Here is an 18,579-nt window from a genome sequence, read left to right as displayed (position 1 = left end):
CCAAGTATATAATGACTCAGTATCAATTACTACGACCACAATGTGTTTGTGTATTATTTAGCATGCAACGTGTTGTGCAAAAGCTGACTCATACTTTAATAATAATGCATCATAATACATTTCACTTTGAGGCCGGTGATTGTTACATAAGGGCGGCTGTCAACGCATGCAAATATGTTTTAGAACTAATCATTTTGTGACTCATTTTGGGACTGTTCTCTTATTTTGATCCCTGCTTCCGTCCAAACACTTTCCATGTCCTCTTAAGGTGTTTCAAGCAAGCTAAAGGATCGGTTTCTGATACGCGCATTGCAGAATACTCTCGGTGTACCTATTCATTTGGGGCTATTTTAAAGTGCAGCAGCAGTCAAACGATCGAAGACCGGTTATCACCAAGTTTTAAAGCATTATGGTTTATTGAGAATATGTTAAATGAGAGAATATGACACAACGTAAACAGAAGGCTGGAACCAGGCAAGCTTTATTGGTTTTAAACTTAAAACACCGCTGGCTAAGATAAACCTTATTACTGCAAATCCAGCAGGACTTTTTTTTTTTTTACCAGTACCAAGTCAGCCAAATGTCACTGGATTTCAAACAAAGATGACCAAGTAAACTTGAAAATGTTCCTTTGATTATGTAAACATGTCTTGGGTGGACTGCATACAGTGTGTACAGTGTGAATATTTACACCCAAATCACAGTTTGAAGAGATGTCGATTGCAGGAAGTCAGAGTTTAGAAGCGGTTAAATGCATCAGAGCTCTGCTTCTCTGCTGCGATGCTCTTAATAGAAAATACTGGCTGATTTATTTGTTAAAAAAAAAGTTGGCTACATAAAACAAATTTTTGTATGTGTGTATGGCTGTGCAGCATGGATGCTCAACTTTGGCTATTTAAATAAAATCAAAACCTATTCAAAAGCTCTCGTAATTAGCTGCTAAATGATTTCCTATTAAATTTGAAACACAGCAGATATTCATAAAAGATCCTAACACTGCAGTTAACTTGCTACACTTTTATTTCCACAGTACCACAGGCCGTAAGCGGAACATTTTTCCCCTTAGTTCTAAAAATGGCTACCAGCATGCCCTCAGCGGGCATGATTGTTACTGTATCATGCTACAAAACAAGACTTGAACAATTTTTAAGTTTGCTTTTTTTAGGTCACTGTGCGACATGAGACATGGGATTCAAACAGAACAACAGAGTGTGTGTATGTGTGTGTGTGTGTGTGCAGACGTTAAAGCATATTAAAACATTTACACAACAATGTCTATGGCTGTGATTCATGGTTTGTGCTGGGCCCCTTTAGTTTTAGTTAAGGAAAATCTTAATGCTACATCTTTTTTTCCCAATGTGACAATACAACCCAACATTAGTGCTGGACCTTAAATCTGTTCTTCTGGCTGCATGACAGCAAATCCCCGCAGCCAGGTCCCAAAATATCCAACGAAGATCCGGAAACTAGATGAAAGTAGTCTGATAACGTCACATTGTTTAGGAATAAAGTATGTTCAGTTGTCTTCATACGGTGGCTCAAGAACCTTTGTGAACCATTTAAAAACAGAGAACCTAGTTACATATACATCTGTTATCTATAACCAATTATCCTGTGTAGGGTCAGACTGGAGCCTATCCCAATCGTAATCTGTCTAGAGGTGGGGTCCACCCTCTATCTCAGGGGCAACACAGAGACATACACAGACAGATAACCATTCACACTCACCTTCACACCTACGGGCAATTTAGAAAGTCATCAGTTAACCTGATGTGCATATGTTTGGACTGTGGGAGGAAACCTACACAAGAACAGGGACAACGTGCAAACTTGCAGCTGTAAGGCGGCACCACCCCCTACTTAAATAAAAGAAATAAATATTAAAACGAACTGTAGGACAATATTCAAACCTAAATATTTGGAACCTCCGCGATTGTCAATTACTTTGAAGGGGAACTCAAGGAAGCTTTACCCTTAATAGACACATTCGTAGTAGATATCATCAATCTATCTTTAGAAGCAGTCTATGTACCACAGGCCTATAAGGTAGCTGTAACTAAACCACTACTTAAAAACTCTTGACCCAGGTGTTTTAGCCAATCACAGACCAATATCTAATATCCCCTTTATTTCTAAAATCCTTGAAAAAGTAGTTGAAAAACAGTTATGTGATCACCAGTACAGGAATAATTTGTATGAAGACTTTCAGTTATGATTTAGAGTTCATCATAGTAACTAATGGGCTCATCTCTATACTTGTTCTGTTAGATCTTAGTGCTGCATTTGATACCATTGATCACAACATTTTATTACACAGACTAGAAGATGAAATTGGAATTACAGGAACTGCACTAGTTTGGTTTAAATCTTATCTATCTGATAGACTTCAATTTGTTCATGTTAATGATGAATCCTCCATGCACACAAAGGTTAGCTATGGAGTCCCACAAGGCTCTGTGTTAGGACCAATACTTTTTACTTTATATATGTCTCCTTTAGGCAACATTATTAGAAAACACTCCATAAATTTCCACTGTTATGCTGATGATACCCAGCTATATTTATCTATGGAACCAGATGAAAATAATCAGTTAATAAAGCTTCAAGCCTACAAGACATAAAGGCCTGGATGTCCCACAGTTTTTTACTTTTAAACTCAGACAAAACTGAAGTCATAGTATTTGGGCCCAAAAATCTCAGAGATACGATGTCCAACCATATTGTTACACTAGATGGCATAAGTCTGGCCTCCAGTACTACTGCAAGGAACCTTGGAGTTATTTTTGATCAGGATCTGTCCTTTAACTCACATATAAAACAAATCTCTAGAACAGCCTTTTTCCACCGACGGAACATTGTCAAAATTAGGAGCATCCTGTCTCAAAGTGATGCCGAAAAACTACTCCATGCATTTGTTACCTCTAGGTTGGACCACTGTAATTCCCTACTTTCAGGATGCCCCACTAACTCCCTAAAGAGCCTGCAATTCCAAAAATGCTGCAGCAAGAGTGCTGACTGGAACTAGAGAGATCATATTTTTTCACTACTCTGTGTGTTTTCTCCCATAGTCTTTCTCCTTCTCTGTCTCCCTCTCTCTGTCCCTTTCTGCAGGTGTCCCTGGGCTTTTGAGCTGTGTTTTTTCCAGTGTGCAGCTACTGGTCCTACCAACCTGCCCAACCTCTCTTCTGTTAAAGGGAGTTTTTCCTCTCCCCTGTTGCCTATGACTTGCTCCAGGTGGAATTGTTGGGTTCTCTTTATACATCTTTATAGTCTTGACTTTATTTTGTAAAGTGCCTTGAGATGACTTTGTTGTGAATTGGCGCTATGTAAATAAAGTTGAAATTGAAATTACATTCAGGGGTTACAGTCAATGGGATGACAATGAGTTATGAGTCTGGATAGGTGCCCTGCCTAGGGTCTGGGGCTCCCCTCTAAAAGTCTGATCTGGACAATGCAGTCGACCATGGAGAACATTAAGCACCACTATCACCCCCCTGGTCGACCAACACAAGAGTAAAGTGTTTAATTATCTCTGAGGTCGCAAAAGTCAATGTTCACGAGTCCGTTGAACAACAACGATGTGCACGGTCGAGATGGAAGGAGTCTGCAGAGGCCTGCTGGAAAAATGTTCTATGAAGATAAATACTAACCAAAGTGGAACTTTTTTGGCTTGAATAAGAATTGTTTTCAGTTCACAAACTTTCAAGCACCATTTTACCACATAATGAAGGATCCATCATAAAACCCACTGTGCCAAACTTTAAAGGGATCCAACCAAACATCCTTACATATTTTGGATCTGAGCTATATGGAAAAATATGCATATCATCAAGATATCTGGACCTTAAAAGAACTGTGCAAAAATGCAGATGCATAACGGTACTCAAGTGATTGGTAGCGTAGCTATTTATATTAATAAGAGATGAACACATGAGGGAAACTGGAATGCAAGACCATCTGTCACAGTGCACCAAGGTTTCCAGTTAGTTTCACATGTTCTCTGTGTGACTCTTCTATTATATATTTCTATCTACTTTGAACTATCCCTCATACAAAACTAAGAGGATTTGGATTCCATTTCACATCTGTCATTTCAGAAAGAAAACTGTCATTTTTTTTTTTTTTTTTTGTAACTAAATCTGCACAATGTCAGCAATGGAAGCTGCAAATCAGATGCTAAGATTATAACAAAGCCTGTAACATTCTCACATTGTTTTCACATTTCATGTATCCTGACAGGAACTGTCTGCAGGTTGAGGGAGGTTTTGCTCAGTTTAAATCGTATTTTCAGGGACTGAACAGATTAAAATGGAGTGCAATCAGAAACTGACTGGTTTCCGATAACTGCATGTAGTATGTACACGTTATCTACAAATTTTAATTCTCAGTTCCATGGTGATGGTGCCAAAACTCCCAAGGCATCGATTTTGATTCTACCACGTGTGATCACTGGGGAATGCAGTAGGTAGTCCATCAGTCACAGGTCACAGAAACATCCTGAAGCTTGCACAGAGGCTTGCTCATGCCACCAAATGTTGAACATTCATCCCCAAAGTTTCCCCCTGGAAATACAAACAGCTTAGAAAATTCAATATCTAAAACACTTAAAACGTATGTTAATATTTACACCCCGTGATAGATGTGAACACCGAGCTGTGTTTAGAGTCAGTGGTGCGGGGGCCGAAGTTGTATTCATACTGATTAAAATTAATAAACATCCTTGACTATGTTCATAGGTTTTTCATGAATAGGGTTGGGAGGTCATGTTAAATAATTAATTCACTAAATTAATGTAGCATTTGGGTAATAAAACCATAGATGATGTCAACTCATACTTGAGGGGTTGTAGTCATGGTCAACCTGCTCCATGTGATGTCATCTGGAGGAATTGTAGAGCTAGCAGAAGAGAGAGATTCAATATAGGGAAGGCAGAGAGATGTTTAAAGGCAATAATACACTGTGCATGTACCACAGAATGTAAGTTGAAATCCGGTAAAGTCCCCTTTCTGCCATCTGCCACACTCTAAACAGCCCTTCAGGTATTAGTCATTATCAAATTAGCATAAACAAAAAGCTGCAAAATGTGCATCGTATATCATTGAATTCCTCTGATTGGTTAGAAAGGACGAGCCTCATTCAAAACCTAATAAGTTCTGGAGCATAAATATCCAAATAGAGAGACTTACTGCTAAGAAATCTGCGGTTTTCCATCTGGAAACACGGTAAGACATGTTCATCAACCGCTGGGACTTCATAGACCTAGACTGACATTGGTTTATATCAACTCATATATGTCTTTAAATTAAACAGCGCATAGTAGGGAAGAATCATTTCAAAATAAGGTTGAGAAAAGTCACAAGCTTAAAAACCGCATGCATCTGTGGCTCTTTCTATTACTGCTCTCGACCTGAGGACAGACTAACCCATTTGCTCCTGCTTTAAAGTTTGGCTCTATAACTCCTGCAGCATAGGCATGAATATTTTAGCATCATTAAATTCATTTTGACTCGGCCCTTCTTTGAGCAGAACCACATTTGGTTTTCCGATTTTCGATTCTTTCAATCACATTTTCCATATGTGATTAAAACTCCATTCAGTATAAAAAGGATAAAGCTCGTTGTTTTCATTGTATATTATATACAAGAATGTCCCCTGTTGTCTGCGTGACGCGTAACAAGCCAGAGCATCAAATGAGCATCGAGCTGAACCATCTGTTTTGTGGTGGTTTGATTGTTGATGGGGCTGCTTTTACTCTGCCCAGTGTTTTTATTTAAATCCACCATCTGCAACTCTCTCTCACGAGCAAAGGCCACATTTCATAGTTTAGATTTCATTGTTTCAACATTTCTTCCAAAAGTAATGAAAATGTAATAACACAACCCTCCCAACCGTATCCATGGAATTACAGTTAGAATATATCACTGTTTATTGTTCAGTAAAAGATAAATATGATTATAATCAGATTGATTGTTTATCGAGGGTTTTTTTTTTTTTTGGTTCTTTTTGTGAACTGGAAACCTCTTGCACATGATTCAGCTTCCTGTTTCTGATGTGGCTTTGCACTGTTGCCTGTGTATCACAGCCCTGATGATGAATGTACCCGTCAGAACCCCACAAACGTCTTGTTGCTGCTAATCATCACATCCCTCATTGCTCCTGTCCCATGTTCCCTCCCACCGTGTTAAAAGTTTGTCTTCAGTTTCAGGCTCACCACCAGCAGTGAGTCACCCCTCTGCCCACTTGCCCCCCCAATTGCCCTCTTTTCTTCCCTCCTTCCCCTTAAACCTCCCTCCTCCACCCACTCTGCTGTAGCCCACCTCCCACACACTTTCATGGTAAGATTTTTGTGGAGTGTAAAAGCTGTAGCAGAGCCAATCTAATCCCCCCCAGTTGTGTTTTCCCTCCCATTCCCTACATATGAAGTCTAGCATGGTGAAGCGCTCATTCGCATGTGCGCATGGTAGCGTGGAGGAGGCACAGCCGAGGGTGGCGCCGCCATGGGCAGGCACTGAGGTGGGGGCCCGCTCGGGTGTGGGTGGAGCTGAGGGTGGCCATGGGCATGAGAAGCCCGAGGCAGGGTGGAGGTGGCGGCTTGGTGAAGGGGGTGAGGATAGGAGGAGGAGGTGGAGGAAGAAGAGGCCGGCTGGAGCTGGTAGCTGGCTGCAGATGAGGGCCCGGAGGAGGAGGGCGTCGGCTGGGAGCTGCTGCCGCCCTTGGGAGGTGGCTGTGGGGGTGGAGTCTGGTTGAGCTGGATGGAGATGTCGGACGAGACGTCAGAGGGACTGCGGCCCCGCTGGGGGGGAGGCCAGGAGTCTGGATGGAGGAACTGGCCGCTGTAGTCGCTGCAGTCGGACATGCGGGGGCGGTAGAGGGCGGGATGAGGCCTGTACAGCTCTTCCTCTGCGTAACGCTTCATGAAGAGGTAGACGGACATCACTCCTGCACCCTGGGGGGGAAACACGCAAATATACATTGGTCACTGACTTGTTTACCCGACACCTGTGTAACACATATATGTATGTACGTACTCAAACTCAAGTGCTTTTTTCAAATGCACCTCTGTTTAAACTGCCCTTTTTTTTTTTTTTTTGTAGTTTTGACCTGCTCAGAAAATGGGTTTTAATTCCAACATAAGTTTAACCAGAAGATGTCCGAAAAAAAAAAAAAGTTTAAGTGGCTTTAACCAAAAGAAATGCAACTTTTTTTTCCAACAAATATTTCTCAGCAAGCACAGCACAGCAATTGATTTTTTTTTTAATGTCATGAGACCAAAAAAACCCTCGAAAGAAAACAGCACATGGCTCAAAATTACTGTTGGTTAGTTAGGTGAACTTCTCTTGGCTTTTTATTTATGCACATATTTTTCACTCAGTGCTCTTATGTTGTTTTTAATTGTATAAAGGCAAATTTCCCACGGAGTCTATAACATGATGTTATTGTTGTAAGAAAATGATATTTTCTGATGTGCAAATCCAGCGGATCTGTTGATCCGATCAGCATCCGCTGTGAACTAGAAATTGACATGGAGGCTCCTGTTTGTTTCCATCCAGGAAATCAGTATTACCGCAGCAGAGCAACATAAGCAGCAGAGTTATCTAGAAATTCCCTGATGCACAAAGCATTTATGAAACAGCACAGTTTGCACCATCCTCTCTCATGTCCCTAAATGGCAACACACCACCATCAGGAGGGGAAAAATTAAATAAATCTAAAATAAATTTGCAGATTTTTGACAAAAACAGGATTTGCCGCTCCTCTGTGAAATGAATCATTATCCAAAACGTATTCGTGTTTTCAGCCAGGCATCCGCTGAGAATTCTGCTCATTCAGTATGCACCCACAACATCACTGCTACAACAGCCTGAAAACTTGACAATGCTGATGCTGACGTGTGCGCGTGAAAGGAAGAGCACACTTAAACGTGTGTTTGTGAAGAATCCTATTATTCGCAGATTTGGGGGAAGAGACGTCCACAAAGGGGGGAGAAAAGGAGACAAACGAGGTAAGCCATGAAGAAGAGAAGGGAAATAAAGGCTGCATGTGTGGAGGCAAAGGAGATAACAGAGGTATAGAGGAAAAGAAAATGAGGGGAGAAAGAGCAGCGGGATTAGGGAAGGAAATGTGAAAGAACATGAGGAAAAAGCACAATGGGAAAAGGAGCAACTTATGAACAGGGACGGGGATTAAGGGAAGGGAAAAAAAAATAGGAAATGGAGGATAAGCAGATGCCAAAGTGAAACAGAGAAGATGAGGAACGCGAGAAGGGAAAGACTGGAAGGACATAAAGGAGAAGGTAAAAGGAGACCACAGGATTAGAGGACTGGACAAAAAAGAATGGGAGAAAAATAAGTGAAGAGGATAAGAAAGGTTACTTGGGTGCCAAAGGCAGGACACAGGGAAAATAGAGGAAGAGGAATAGAGAAAAATTGCAGTAGACAGGGAGATAAGATGAAAGGAGGACAGATGGCAAGAGAAGAGGAGATAAAAGTGGGATGACAAAAAAAGTGACTACGGAAGAGGCAGGGAGAAGCTGCGGGAAAGACATGACTGACTGGAGTGAGGCAGGGAAAGAGAGGGAATCAGGAAAACAAAACGGAGAGGAGACGAGATGACAGGACAGGATGCGAGAGAAGACGGGGGGGGGGCAGAGGAGATAAGAGCAGAAGAAAAGAGAGGGGACGAGACAAGAGAGGATTAAGGAAGTCGGCAGAAGAGACAAGATAAAAGTAGAGGACACAGAGAGAGAGAGAGAGAGGGAGCGAGAGAAGGCAGCACAGAAGAGGAGACGGAATAAAGAGAAGCAGCAGAGGCCCCGTCCTCATGCAGCGAGAACATTCAGATGCATATGAAGCTGTGCTGCGACAGAGCTGCAGCCCCCAAGTATTCGAGCTATTAACATTTATGAATATTGATGCAGACGCTTCGTACGCATGTGTGTGTGTTTTAACATGAATAAATCTGCGTTTCCGCAAGATGCAAACACTTATTAAGTCTATTTGTCTGTAACATAGAATGGGTGACCGCGTGCACATGTGCGCGTGTGTGTGTGTGCACGTTTGTGTGTGCACGCGTGTCATCTGCAGTGTGGGTATTTTGTTCACTGGCACAATCAGTGTGTGATCATTTGCACACGTTTTGTCGTGTGCATGCTTGTGCTGTGTGTGTGTGTGAGAGACGTGCAGCAGCCCCACATGTTTGTGCGAGCTTCTTTTACGTTTGTGTGTGTGTGTGTGTGTGTGTGTGTGTGTGTGTGTGTGTGGGCAATTCACTCACCTCTTTGAGGAGGAAGGAGGAGGCAGCGAAGGCAAAGGACCAGCCATAGTGGTAGTGGAAGAACTGCTCAGCCTCTCTGGGCCGATTCATCACCTCATCGTTAATACTGGAGATGTATAAGACCAGACCCACCACCAGACTGAGACCTGCAGGACAATGAGAAGATGCTACTGCGCCGTGTCAAACAGCCTAACTGCCCATCTTCTGCCTTAAACTGGTTTTCTTTGTGCCTGAACCCAAGTTATACTGCAGAGGTTGATAATAACTCACTGTTGATGATTCGTGTGTGTGTGTGTGTGTTTAAACACAGCGTTTGTGGAACGAAAGTCGTAAGAACCATCGTTTAAGGTCCCAGGGACATGAATGGGCCCTTTTCAGCAGAGCCCACCATCCTGTTTTTGTACGTTTGTCATCAGCTTAAATGACAGTGACGTCTCCGTCTCTACATCTGACAGATTTCTGTTTTAATTTGTATGTTTTTTTTACAAGCCAGTTGAGGATCTGCTTTGTTAAGCATCAGCGCCTTGATTTAAATGTTAGCAAACAGCCAGATTTTTGTCGGCTCGGCATATTAGCGGTCAGCAGAAATCCTCAGTGAATATCACAGTGGGCTGCTGACACACTTCAAACTCTTCTCAGGCTGCTCTGGGTTTATTTCTGGGGGGGGGGGGGGGGGGGGGGGGGGGTCAAAATCGACCATATAGCATCTCTCAGGTGAAAAGTGTGACACTTCTGCAGTGGATGTTAACATGTTGAAACAGGGGGAATGTTGCATTAATGATAACAGGCTTTTAGTCTCTTTGTATTTGTGTGTGCGTGTGTGTGTGTGTGCACATCCTCTGTAGCTAGAATAGCTAATGATAACGTGTCCTGGGTGCACTGTAAATAGGCCCCAACAACAGGCTTTGCTGTGGTAAAGAGATAAAGACACAGTCTTCCACACACACACACACACACACACACACACAGCAGTGAAAACACACACTAAAACATACAAATCCTCGCACAAACACATAATGAGGCCGCATTAGGACTGTGCCGTGGCTTCCTCCCCTGTCGACACACTAACCGCTGCAGCTGACCTCCAAGAGCTTCCAGCAGTGAAAGTGTGACACGCTAAACGCTCCTGACGGCTCGTTCTCACTCAGAAAACATCACTGATGACCTATTATCCGACACTGTGCTACACGGGAATAAAATAACACTAGTCTACCAAAACGTTTTCCGAGCAGGTTTTATGCCTCTGCATCAGTGTGTTGCAGAGGCTCTGTGGCTCTTTTCCAGCAGCACCGGAGACAAATTTTTGTGATTGGCTCCACGTGGAGACGAGAGCCCAAAGACGTATGTTATCTAAGAGTTAGGTTGTAGTGTGGCCATTTTTGGAGCGAATTTTCATGGATGACCTGCCTGTCTAAATATAATGAAGACCGTGTCCACTCACACGGCCGCCGTCGGTCGATGATTTCTCCAACTGGCAGCCACAATGGGCACGGCACCAGACTTAATTACAATTCTGAACAAACTGGGGACGTGAGCAGCAAAGTTCTGAACCGGTGTTGCAGTGTGGGCGAGTTATAATTGTGGGCAACAGCCTGCGGTGCAAATCAGTTCTAATGCTAATGCCGTCTGCAACAGAAAGAGAAAAAATATCTACAGTGCTGCCGGTGAAATGTTTGATACTACAAACTGAATCACAGTACGTGTCAAATCAGAGCATCTGAGGTTTTAGTCCGTGTTATAAAAAGGCCAAAACTGTTTTAAAAATCTATAACATTTATTACTATTACTCTTAGTCGTTTAGCATTCGCTTTTATCTAATGGGATTAAGGAGCTAAGACGCAGACAGTAGGGGACAACTTGGGGGTTCAGTGTCGTGCACAGGGACACTAGGAGCTAGGAGGACGTGGAGTCGAACCCCTGGCCCGGTGGGTTCCAGCCTCACTGTTTGACTTCCCGAGTTCTATGGAAACTAAAGTGAATTACATTTATGTGGGTTCTTGCAGCTTCTAATGGACAGAGCTGGAGAAATAAGCTATCGATTGTCCCAACAGATGTTTAGGACATTCATTATAATTGGTGCCGTGTTTGACCTTTTTAAAAATCAAGCAGGACAGCGTCCCGCATGTCCACAATTACAAAAAAGCAATGTGGATGTGGATTGACTTTCTTTTAGGTTGATATAAAGTCAAAATTACACAATATGATGAACGGCTGATTTAAACTTTCAATACATGATGATGCTTCTGATCTCACTTTATTACATGTTTGCTCACATGTCATTAGAAATTATATTAAATAGGAGAGTTTTTGTTTGACTGATTAAAAACAAGAAACAGAAACACAGAAACTGCTTCAGAACACTGCGATTCCCAGATTTGTCCATCAGATGGCAGTGTTGGGACTGGATGTTCGTCCAAGTCCTCCTGGGCAGAGCGTGTGGGCCCCACATGTGCATGAACGTGCACGCTTTCATAGAGGGAGAGACCGAAAGACACCAGAGAGGCAGAAAAATGGACAGAATGAGGAGAGAGAAATTACCGGAGGATGAACTGACAGGAGAAAATGGAGGAAACAGCTGGTGCACAGCCACCATGTTGTAACCCCAGGCTGCTCCGTGACTGACGGACAGTTTTGATGACGAAAATACACACACACACACACACACACACACACTGAAACATCATTCTGAAACAGCACTGATTTCTGTGTTTTTCTCCTCCTGCTGTGTGGGAAATAATGACAGCGCTGCCTTTGAAAAACAAACTCTGAATGAGAAAAACTCAAACAAAAGAATTAAAATACTGTGAAAGTGTTTTTCATTGGAAAAAAAAAATCTATTACTGGGCTCCATTCTTTCTTCGCTGCCATAAAGTATCAGACAGAAATGTGACTCTGACAGAAAAGCGTTTTTATTCTCTGGAGGTGTCAGACAAACAACAGAGTAGTAGTTAAAATGTCTCCTTAATGTGAGACAGACGTGACAGATGAACAAGGGAAATGCAGGTTTATTCTCTGATTCCTTTTTTTAAATTATAATTAATTTTCTGTAAAAATATGAATAATTCTCTATTACTTGTGTAAGCTACTGATGAAAAGCATTAATAATTTGGGGACAAATTGATTTGATTAATATTTCATGCGTAAATAATAAGCTGCTGTATATGCAGATATGTGTTTGCCTCCCCGTTACTGTGCAAGCATGTGTTTTTTCCCACGTTTTGGCTCATTGACTTTCCTGTGGCACCGTCCAAGTGTCCGGTCAGCAGTCCAGCATCCTAAGCTAGTATCTGTGAGGTAACTAACAAAAGGAGGTGATGTCATCCTGTCTGCTCGCAGAGAGACAGAGAGACAGACTGATGAGGTCCAAAAATAAACCCTAACAACCTGTGATCAGCTAAACGCGCGACTGTGTGCTCGCGGTAGCCGACGGGAAATGTCAACCCTGCAGTCCTGCGAGGACACGAGCAGGCGATGTCACCCTGTTGGCGGCAGCGAGTCTGGCTCCCAACAGGATGTTGACACAGAGAAGACACAAACAGGCTAGAATCTGTATGTAGACTTAAAATCCCCACACATCGTAAGCAGATTCATAAATTCATGTGGTGGATCAGTTCTGACAGTGAAGCTGATGCTGCTTCTAAATTCTCTACTTGTGTCCCTGAGTTCACATTGTAAGTCTCTTTAGACTGATTCATGATTCCTGGTCTCATCCACAAGGTTTGATCATATTTAACATGATCACATAAATCTACTTTTTGTTTTACTTTGTTTCATTCGCCAACGAGTCAAGAACGTCGTGAACTGCAGAGCTTCACGTCAGCAGACTGTAACAGAACTAAAAGGAAATGGTGGCTGCAGCATCAGCTCAGAGGCATCAAGACGAGGGAGAACATTTTCAACCACACACAAAAAATGTTGGAGCTGTTGTGAGGAAAAATCCAAGAGTATGTTTTTGCAGAGAAAAGATCTGCAGGAAGTCGCTGACATTGTGTGGAAACCGTTCATCTAGCGCAAAATGGACATTAGGGTGAAGGTAGTTGGGGTCAGACAATAAAAGTTGTGTGGTTATGGTTAGCGAAAGCCTTTGGCGAAGGTGAGGGAGTCTGAGAAACTGTTGGAGAGTCAACCATCTTGTTGTCACTCTGTGATCTTTGTCTGCAGCCATGTGCCTCATAAAACCACTACAGCTTGTTCTACAGCCCATGTGCTGCAGCTTTAATTAAATCCACGTCTGCATGACATTTACACTCCGAACTCGTTCGAACCCAAGTCTTTGTGTGCTTTTAAAAGGGTGAATTCTCCTTAATTGCTCACATGTGGCAGTAAAGAAAAAAAAAGAAAAAAAGTGATTTGCGCTCCTTTATAAAATATTTTGAAGTAAGCAGTTCATTTTTTTTTGTGCTGGCTTTTGGTTCTATGAAAGTGACATTGTGGCTTAAGCGCATTGAAGGCTGGTGTCCACTTACTGCAGTGAGGTAAATGTTGTCCTGAAGAAAACCAACCTTCTGATTGACGATTCTTCGGTTAAAATGTCAAACGGCAACATACCCAGAGTGTTTGCTTAAAGCTGAAATTATTTTTTTTAAAGCCCTGGAGTTTTACCGGCAGAAGTTTGGGATTAAACCTTATTCAGTGTTTAGCCAGCAGCAACAGCAACGTATGTTCTGACAAGCTTCCATCATCTAAGATGGCTTTTTATCATTAACCAAACTTTGCTTCTCAACCTCTGCTTCAAGCAGACGAGTGAGGGACCGGTTTGAAACGTTCACGCCAGTCTAACAGGCAAACCCCACACGCACTGTGGCTTTTGTGAGCGGCCTCACTGCAACTGCGAGCATTCATTAGCATTATTGGACAGGGTTCCATCCAGCACTTCACATGCACGACCAACTTTGTCCCGGAAAAATACACTACTAATCTGATTTACCAGAACCGTAATCGCATTAATTCCAATGAGGAAGGTACGAGTCCCTGTCCCTGTGCAGAAGTGATGAAGATGAGCTACAAAGCACAGACCAGAATGTGGGTGCTGCATTTGATTAAGATAAAGGAAATACAAGGAACCACAAAGCCAATCGATCAGCCATCATCTATGTTAGAACTTTGTAAATCCTTTGCAGTCCCTGGGTCATGACTGTCTGCACAAATAGATTAATAAAAAAACACTTAAAACTGCAAATCCTACTTACAAATAGAACAAATCCTTGTAATGTCATTGGGAAATGAAGAAAATGGGCAACGCAATACTTTTACTATTACTTGTTATAAAATAAGTGAATTCCTACATCTACAGGAATAAAAATGATTTTTATTCTTTGCTGTACATTACAGGTCTTAATAAAATGTGAATGTTTTGAAGTATGTAAAATGTTTTTGTAGTATTTTCCAGTACCTCCTAATATCTCCTTCGTATTTTGTAAAATATATTTGCCTTTGACTCTTTAGTCACATTTAGCACAGTAATGAGCTAGTTGTGTTTTGACCTGCAAAAAAATTAAAAATTAAAAAGCTCCACCGCACGGCTCTGGATGGGGATGGGATATTGGGGGTTCAGTGTCTTGCCCAGGGAAACTTTGACATGTGGTCGGGAAGAGCGGGGCTTGAACCTCCAACCCTATGGTCGGTAGGTGGCCACTCTACCGCAGTATGAATAGAATATGTTTTTATTCAGGAATTTTGTAAAATCAATTATATATTTTTTTTAAATAATAAAGTAAATGAAAAGTTTTTAGCATATTAGTGTCAGAACATAGAAACAAGAGCTTAAAATAATTAATTGAATGAATAAGTTTATGAGAATTTACTCAACTCATTAATTAAAGAAAAATAGTGTATTACTGCACATCCCAGCATAGAGTTTGTAGTTTTTGTAGTTTTTGTTAAACAAACAACGTGGCTCATAAAAAAGATTAGTGTTGATTTCCGTTCTTACCGCTGTAAACCTGACAGCTTAACCTGATGGTTCTGTACTGTACTGACTGGAAAAATAGCAACTTCATCATGTTCACCGCAAAACTGTGATTCGCTATTTCAGTTTGAAGTGTTACATTTTCAAATGAAACGGTATTATGGAGCTCACCTTTAAAGTACTACCGAGATTGTTCAATGAATAAAGAAATTCAAATAAATCACAAATTTACAATGACCAGTAAAGCTGACAGAGATATTTTAAGTTCAAACAACTGACCTCTTCAATACATTATCGAATTTAAAGTAACCAATATAAGATGATACACAGCTTGAAAATGTTTATTTTAAAAGGGCCCTTTGACTCATGCAGTAAGAAAATATATTGTTTTGTGAATATATTATATAAAGAATTCATCGTGGTGATATAATATGGACCGTGTGTGTATGCAATGCAATCTACTCGCACAGTGTATTTTGTTCTTCAGAACACCAGACAACTAATGTGCAGCTCTCTACACTGGTTTGCTGCAGGATGCACAAGAGATTCTGCAACAAAAACCCGCTGCATTTTGACAACAGCAAGGTGAAAATGTAATGAGTGAAACCTCAAATCTCTGATATGGTTCTCAAAGCCTTTTTTATCTGTAGAAATTGGACACATTTACAGCCTTCATCCTCATCATCAGGCCAAACTGTAAAAACATGCAATTTAAAGCGAAGCGAGAGGGTGATGAGAGGAGAGTTCAATGTGGTTTTAATCGCTTGATCATAAACGTTTGAGATGTTAAGCCCAAACTAAGAAAAAAGCAAAAATGGTGCATCTCTCCCATTAGCTGGATGTAGTTCACTGGATTTTATTTCTGCCGTAAATATCCAGCTGAAGTCAGTTTTTTTTTTTTCTTTTTTTTTTTCATACTGTGCAGGGAGAAATTCTGAGAGCTGCTGATGTTTTTCTTCCAGGCAGCTTTGCAATGACTGCGACACCCAGTAGAATAATTGGAAAACAAACCGTGACAAGGAAAGCCTGGAGTCTTGTTCCACGAAAGTATCAAATTTGTGTTCTGTGAGCTTCTGATTTGTTTGCAAACCTTGTTTTCATGCACAGCAACACAGTCAATGAACTAAACGTATTGTGCAGGTGCTGAGGATGTCATCATTTGTTACTGAGCACAGAACATCTGTCACATTCCGCATTTTCATTGACGTTACCTGACAGTATGAAGAATATTCCAGAAACGAAGGCGAGGATGGTGCGCTGTGGCCGGATGTGTCCGATGTTGCTGATGACGAAGGCGGTGAAAACGAAAAGCAGGGAGACCATGGGGAAGGGAGTGGCAGTCCGAACCATTTCTAGAGGATGGAAGTAGGACAGACATGGTTGGAACAGAGATAATCAGGAGAAATGACCGGCAGAGTGCTGGAAGTTTCATCCTTCCTCGTGTTATTCTTTACAGGGTTAATTCAGCATTTGTAGAAGGGGTCCTTGAATTTAGAATTCAGTTCTAATTTGCAGAGGTCAGTGTATTAATGTGCTCTGCCTGCATGGTAGAAGTGCCTGTGTAACTATTACCGTGTGCGGGAAATTGCAAATGAACTAAACAAAAACCTTGAAAACTTCAAAAGATGGCTTGTTAGCGAGGAAATAAAGAGTCTTCCTTATCCATATGTAATGAAACCAGTCTTCTTAGGGTGCTTAGGGTTAAATAGTGGAGCTAAGTGGGTTGGGTAGGTGCAGAAGTGCCTCGCCAAATATTTACCTTTGCAAACTTTGGTCTCATGGGGGCAGGATTTAGGAAAATGCATTTTTTTTCTGGGTATTTCTTCTTGTTTTTGTGTGGGGATACACCTCATTAAGTGAGTCTACTGTGCATCGGCAAACAGGCATGTGTTTTGTTAAAGTGAGCATGAAGAAGTCATATGCTAATATTTTACTGACTTTGACGTCAGTAGACGTCACGTTTGGACACGTGCTGTTAACAGCTTTATTCTCCGTTGATGAGCAAAGTACGAAAAGTAGACTGATTTGATCAATTGTCAATAAATAAAATATTAAACTGCAGCTCTAAAGTCAGTCTCATGTTTAATGCAAACATGCTTATTCTTTTGCACGTGGTGTCTATGCTGGTTTCACTTTTCTGGAAAAAAATACAGCATCTTTCCAGGAATACCAAGAACATGCAGGTATGACGAAGGTTCCTCTGCACTCGGAGTTATGTTGAGTAAGGGGATGTATATTTCACCTAATAACCTCGTCCCACCGCCCCACTACAGTGTTACGACTTGTGCGTCTACCTGAGGACATTTATCTAGCGTTAAACAGACAGGACATCCTCCCCGTGGTGTCCCCAACAACAGTGTGCGTTACTTCAAAGAGGCAGTGCAAAGTGTGGAGAGGAGAGAACTTTGAAGCCAGTTCACAGTGTCAACATCTTCAATCATTTCAACAACTCTGAAACAGAACAGCTCCTCTGAGAACACATGTTCAGAAAATATTGCAAATTTAGTTAAAACAAATAGATTATTTATGGCATAATTAGGCTGTACTCAACCGCTAACACTATACACTTATAAAATTTTACTTATTTATATTAAAATGTAAGAAATTATCGCAGAATTTAGCAGTTAGCATAACAGAATGCAGTGTGTTGTCTGTTGGGGTGGTTATTGTTGGCTTAAATCACAAATTTTCACGCTCTGTCCATCCCTCTGTCCCATTTTTGTGAACACAACACCTCAGGAACCCTGTGAAGAAACCCATGTTTACATAGACTACAGGGTGAACTGATTAGATTTTGGCACTCAAAGGTCAAAGATCGAGGTTACTCTGACCTCACATAGGTCTCATTTTTTCGACTGCAATTTCAAGAGGAATTTCCGTGAAAGTTTCCATAAGCATCCACTCGAACTCAAGGATGAACTGATTAAATCTGGCTATTCACATATCAAAGGTGAAGGTCAGTGTGAGCTCATATCCGTTAATAGCATTTCTCCGAAAAGCCTGGAGGGAATTTGATTACATCTGACACAAGCATTCACTTAGACCAAAACATGAACTGATTAGAAAATGAGTCTGGAGAGAAATGTAGGAAAACTGCAACCTGGCTGATTAGTGGAGGCATATAACCTGGATGCAAAAATTCTAAGCAATATACAGCCAAAAAATTATACACATAATGATAATCTAAGGGCAGTTGATGTACGCACATCTTGTAGTAACCAGCACAGTATATGTGTGTACTGAATGTGTGTGTGTATTTGACTTACTGAGTATGTTGGCTGTATTTTCGGTTGTGATCTCTATCTCAGGCTCTGTGAAATACTCTGACGCCACACATCTGCCCCTCTCCGGTCCTGGGAGTAAAAAAGGCAGAACAGTAAGAACTAAACGGAAGAAGA

General features: G+C 41.5%; 1 protein-coding gene across 4 annotated transcripts in view; it reads right to left on the bottom strand.

The window, feature by feature from the left end:
- Positions 1 to 463: 463 nt before the first annotated feature.
- cacng7a (calcium channel, voltage-dependent, gamma subunit 7a) overlaps positions 464 to 18,579 on the bottom strand; it is a 30,095-nt gene continuing 11,979 nt past the window's right edge. The window contains exons 3-8 of one of the 4 annotated variants that reach the window (XR_010915592.1): positions 18,448 to 18,534; positions 16,393 to 16,533; positions 9,274 to 9,419; positions 5,187 to 6,946; positions 4,836 to 4,896; positions 464 to 4,562 (exon numbers count right to left, since the gene is read on the bottom strand). Coding sequence is in view for 1 of the 4 variants with exons in the window: in XM_067521666.1 (XP_067377767.1) it covers positions 6,425 to 6,946; positions 9,274 to 9,419; positions 16,393 to 16,533; positions 18,448 to 18,534 (896 nt within the window). In the remaining 3 variants the exon portion in view is untranslated. Of the gene's footprint in view, positions 6,947 to 9,273; positions 9,420 to 16,392; positions 16,534 to 18,447; positions 18,535 to 18,579 lie in introns of all 4 variants that reach the window. The other 3 variants (XR_010915587.1, XR_010915586.1, XM_067521666.1) reach the window with 3 other exon arrangements.

The sequence above is a fragment of the Channa argus genome, chromosome 1 (genome assembly GCF_033026475.1).
Source record: "Channa argus isolate prfri chromosome 1, Channa argus male v1.0, whole genome shotgun sequence".
NCBI classification, from domain to species: domain Eukaryota; kingdom Metazoa; phylum Chordata; class Actinopteri; order Anabantiformes; family Channidae; genus Channa; species Channa argus.
The sequence above is the reverse complement of the archived record's forward strand: the minus strand, read 5'-3'. Positions and strand labels throughout refer to the sequence as shown.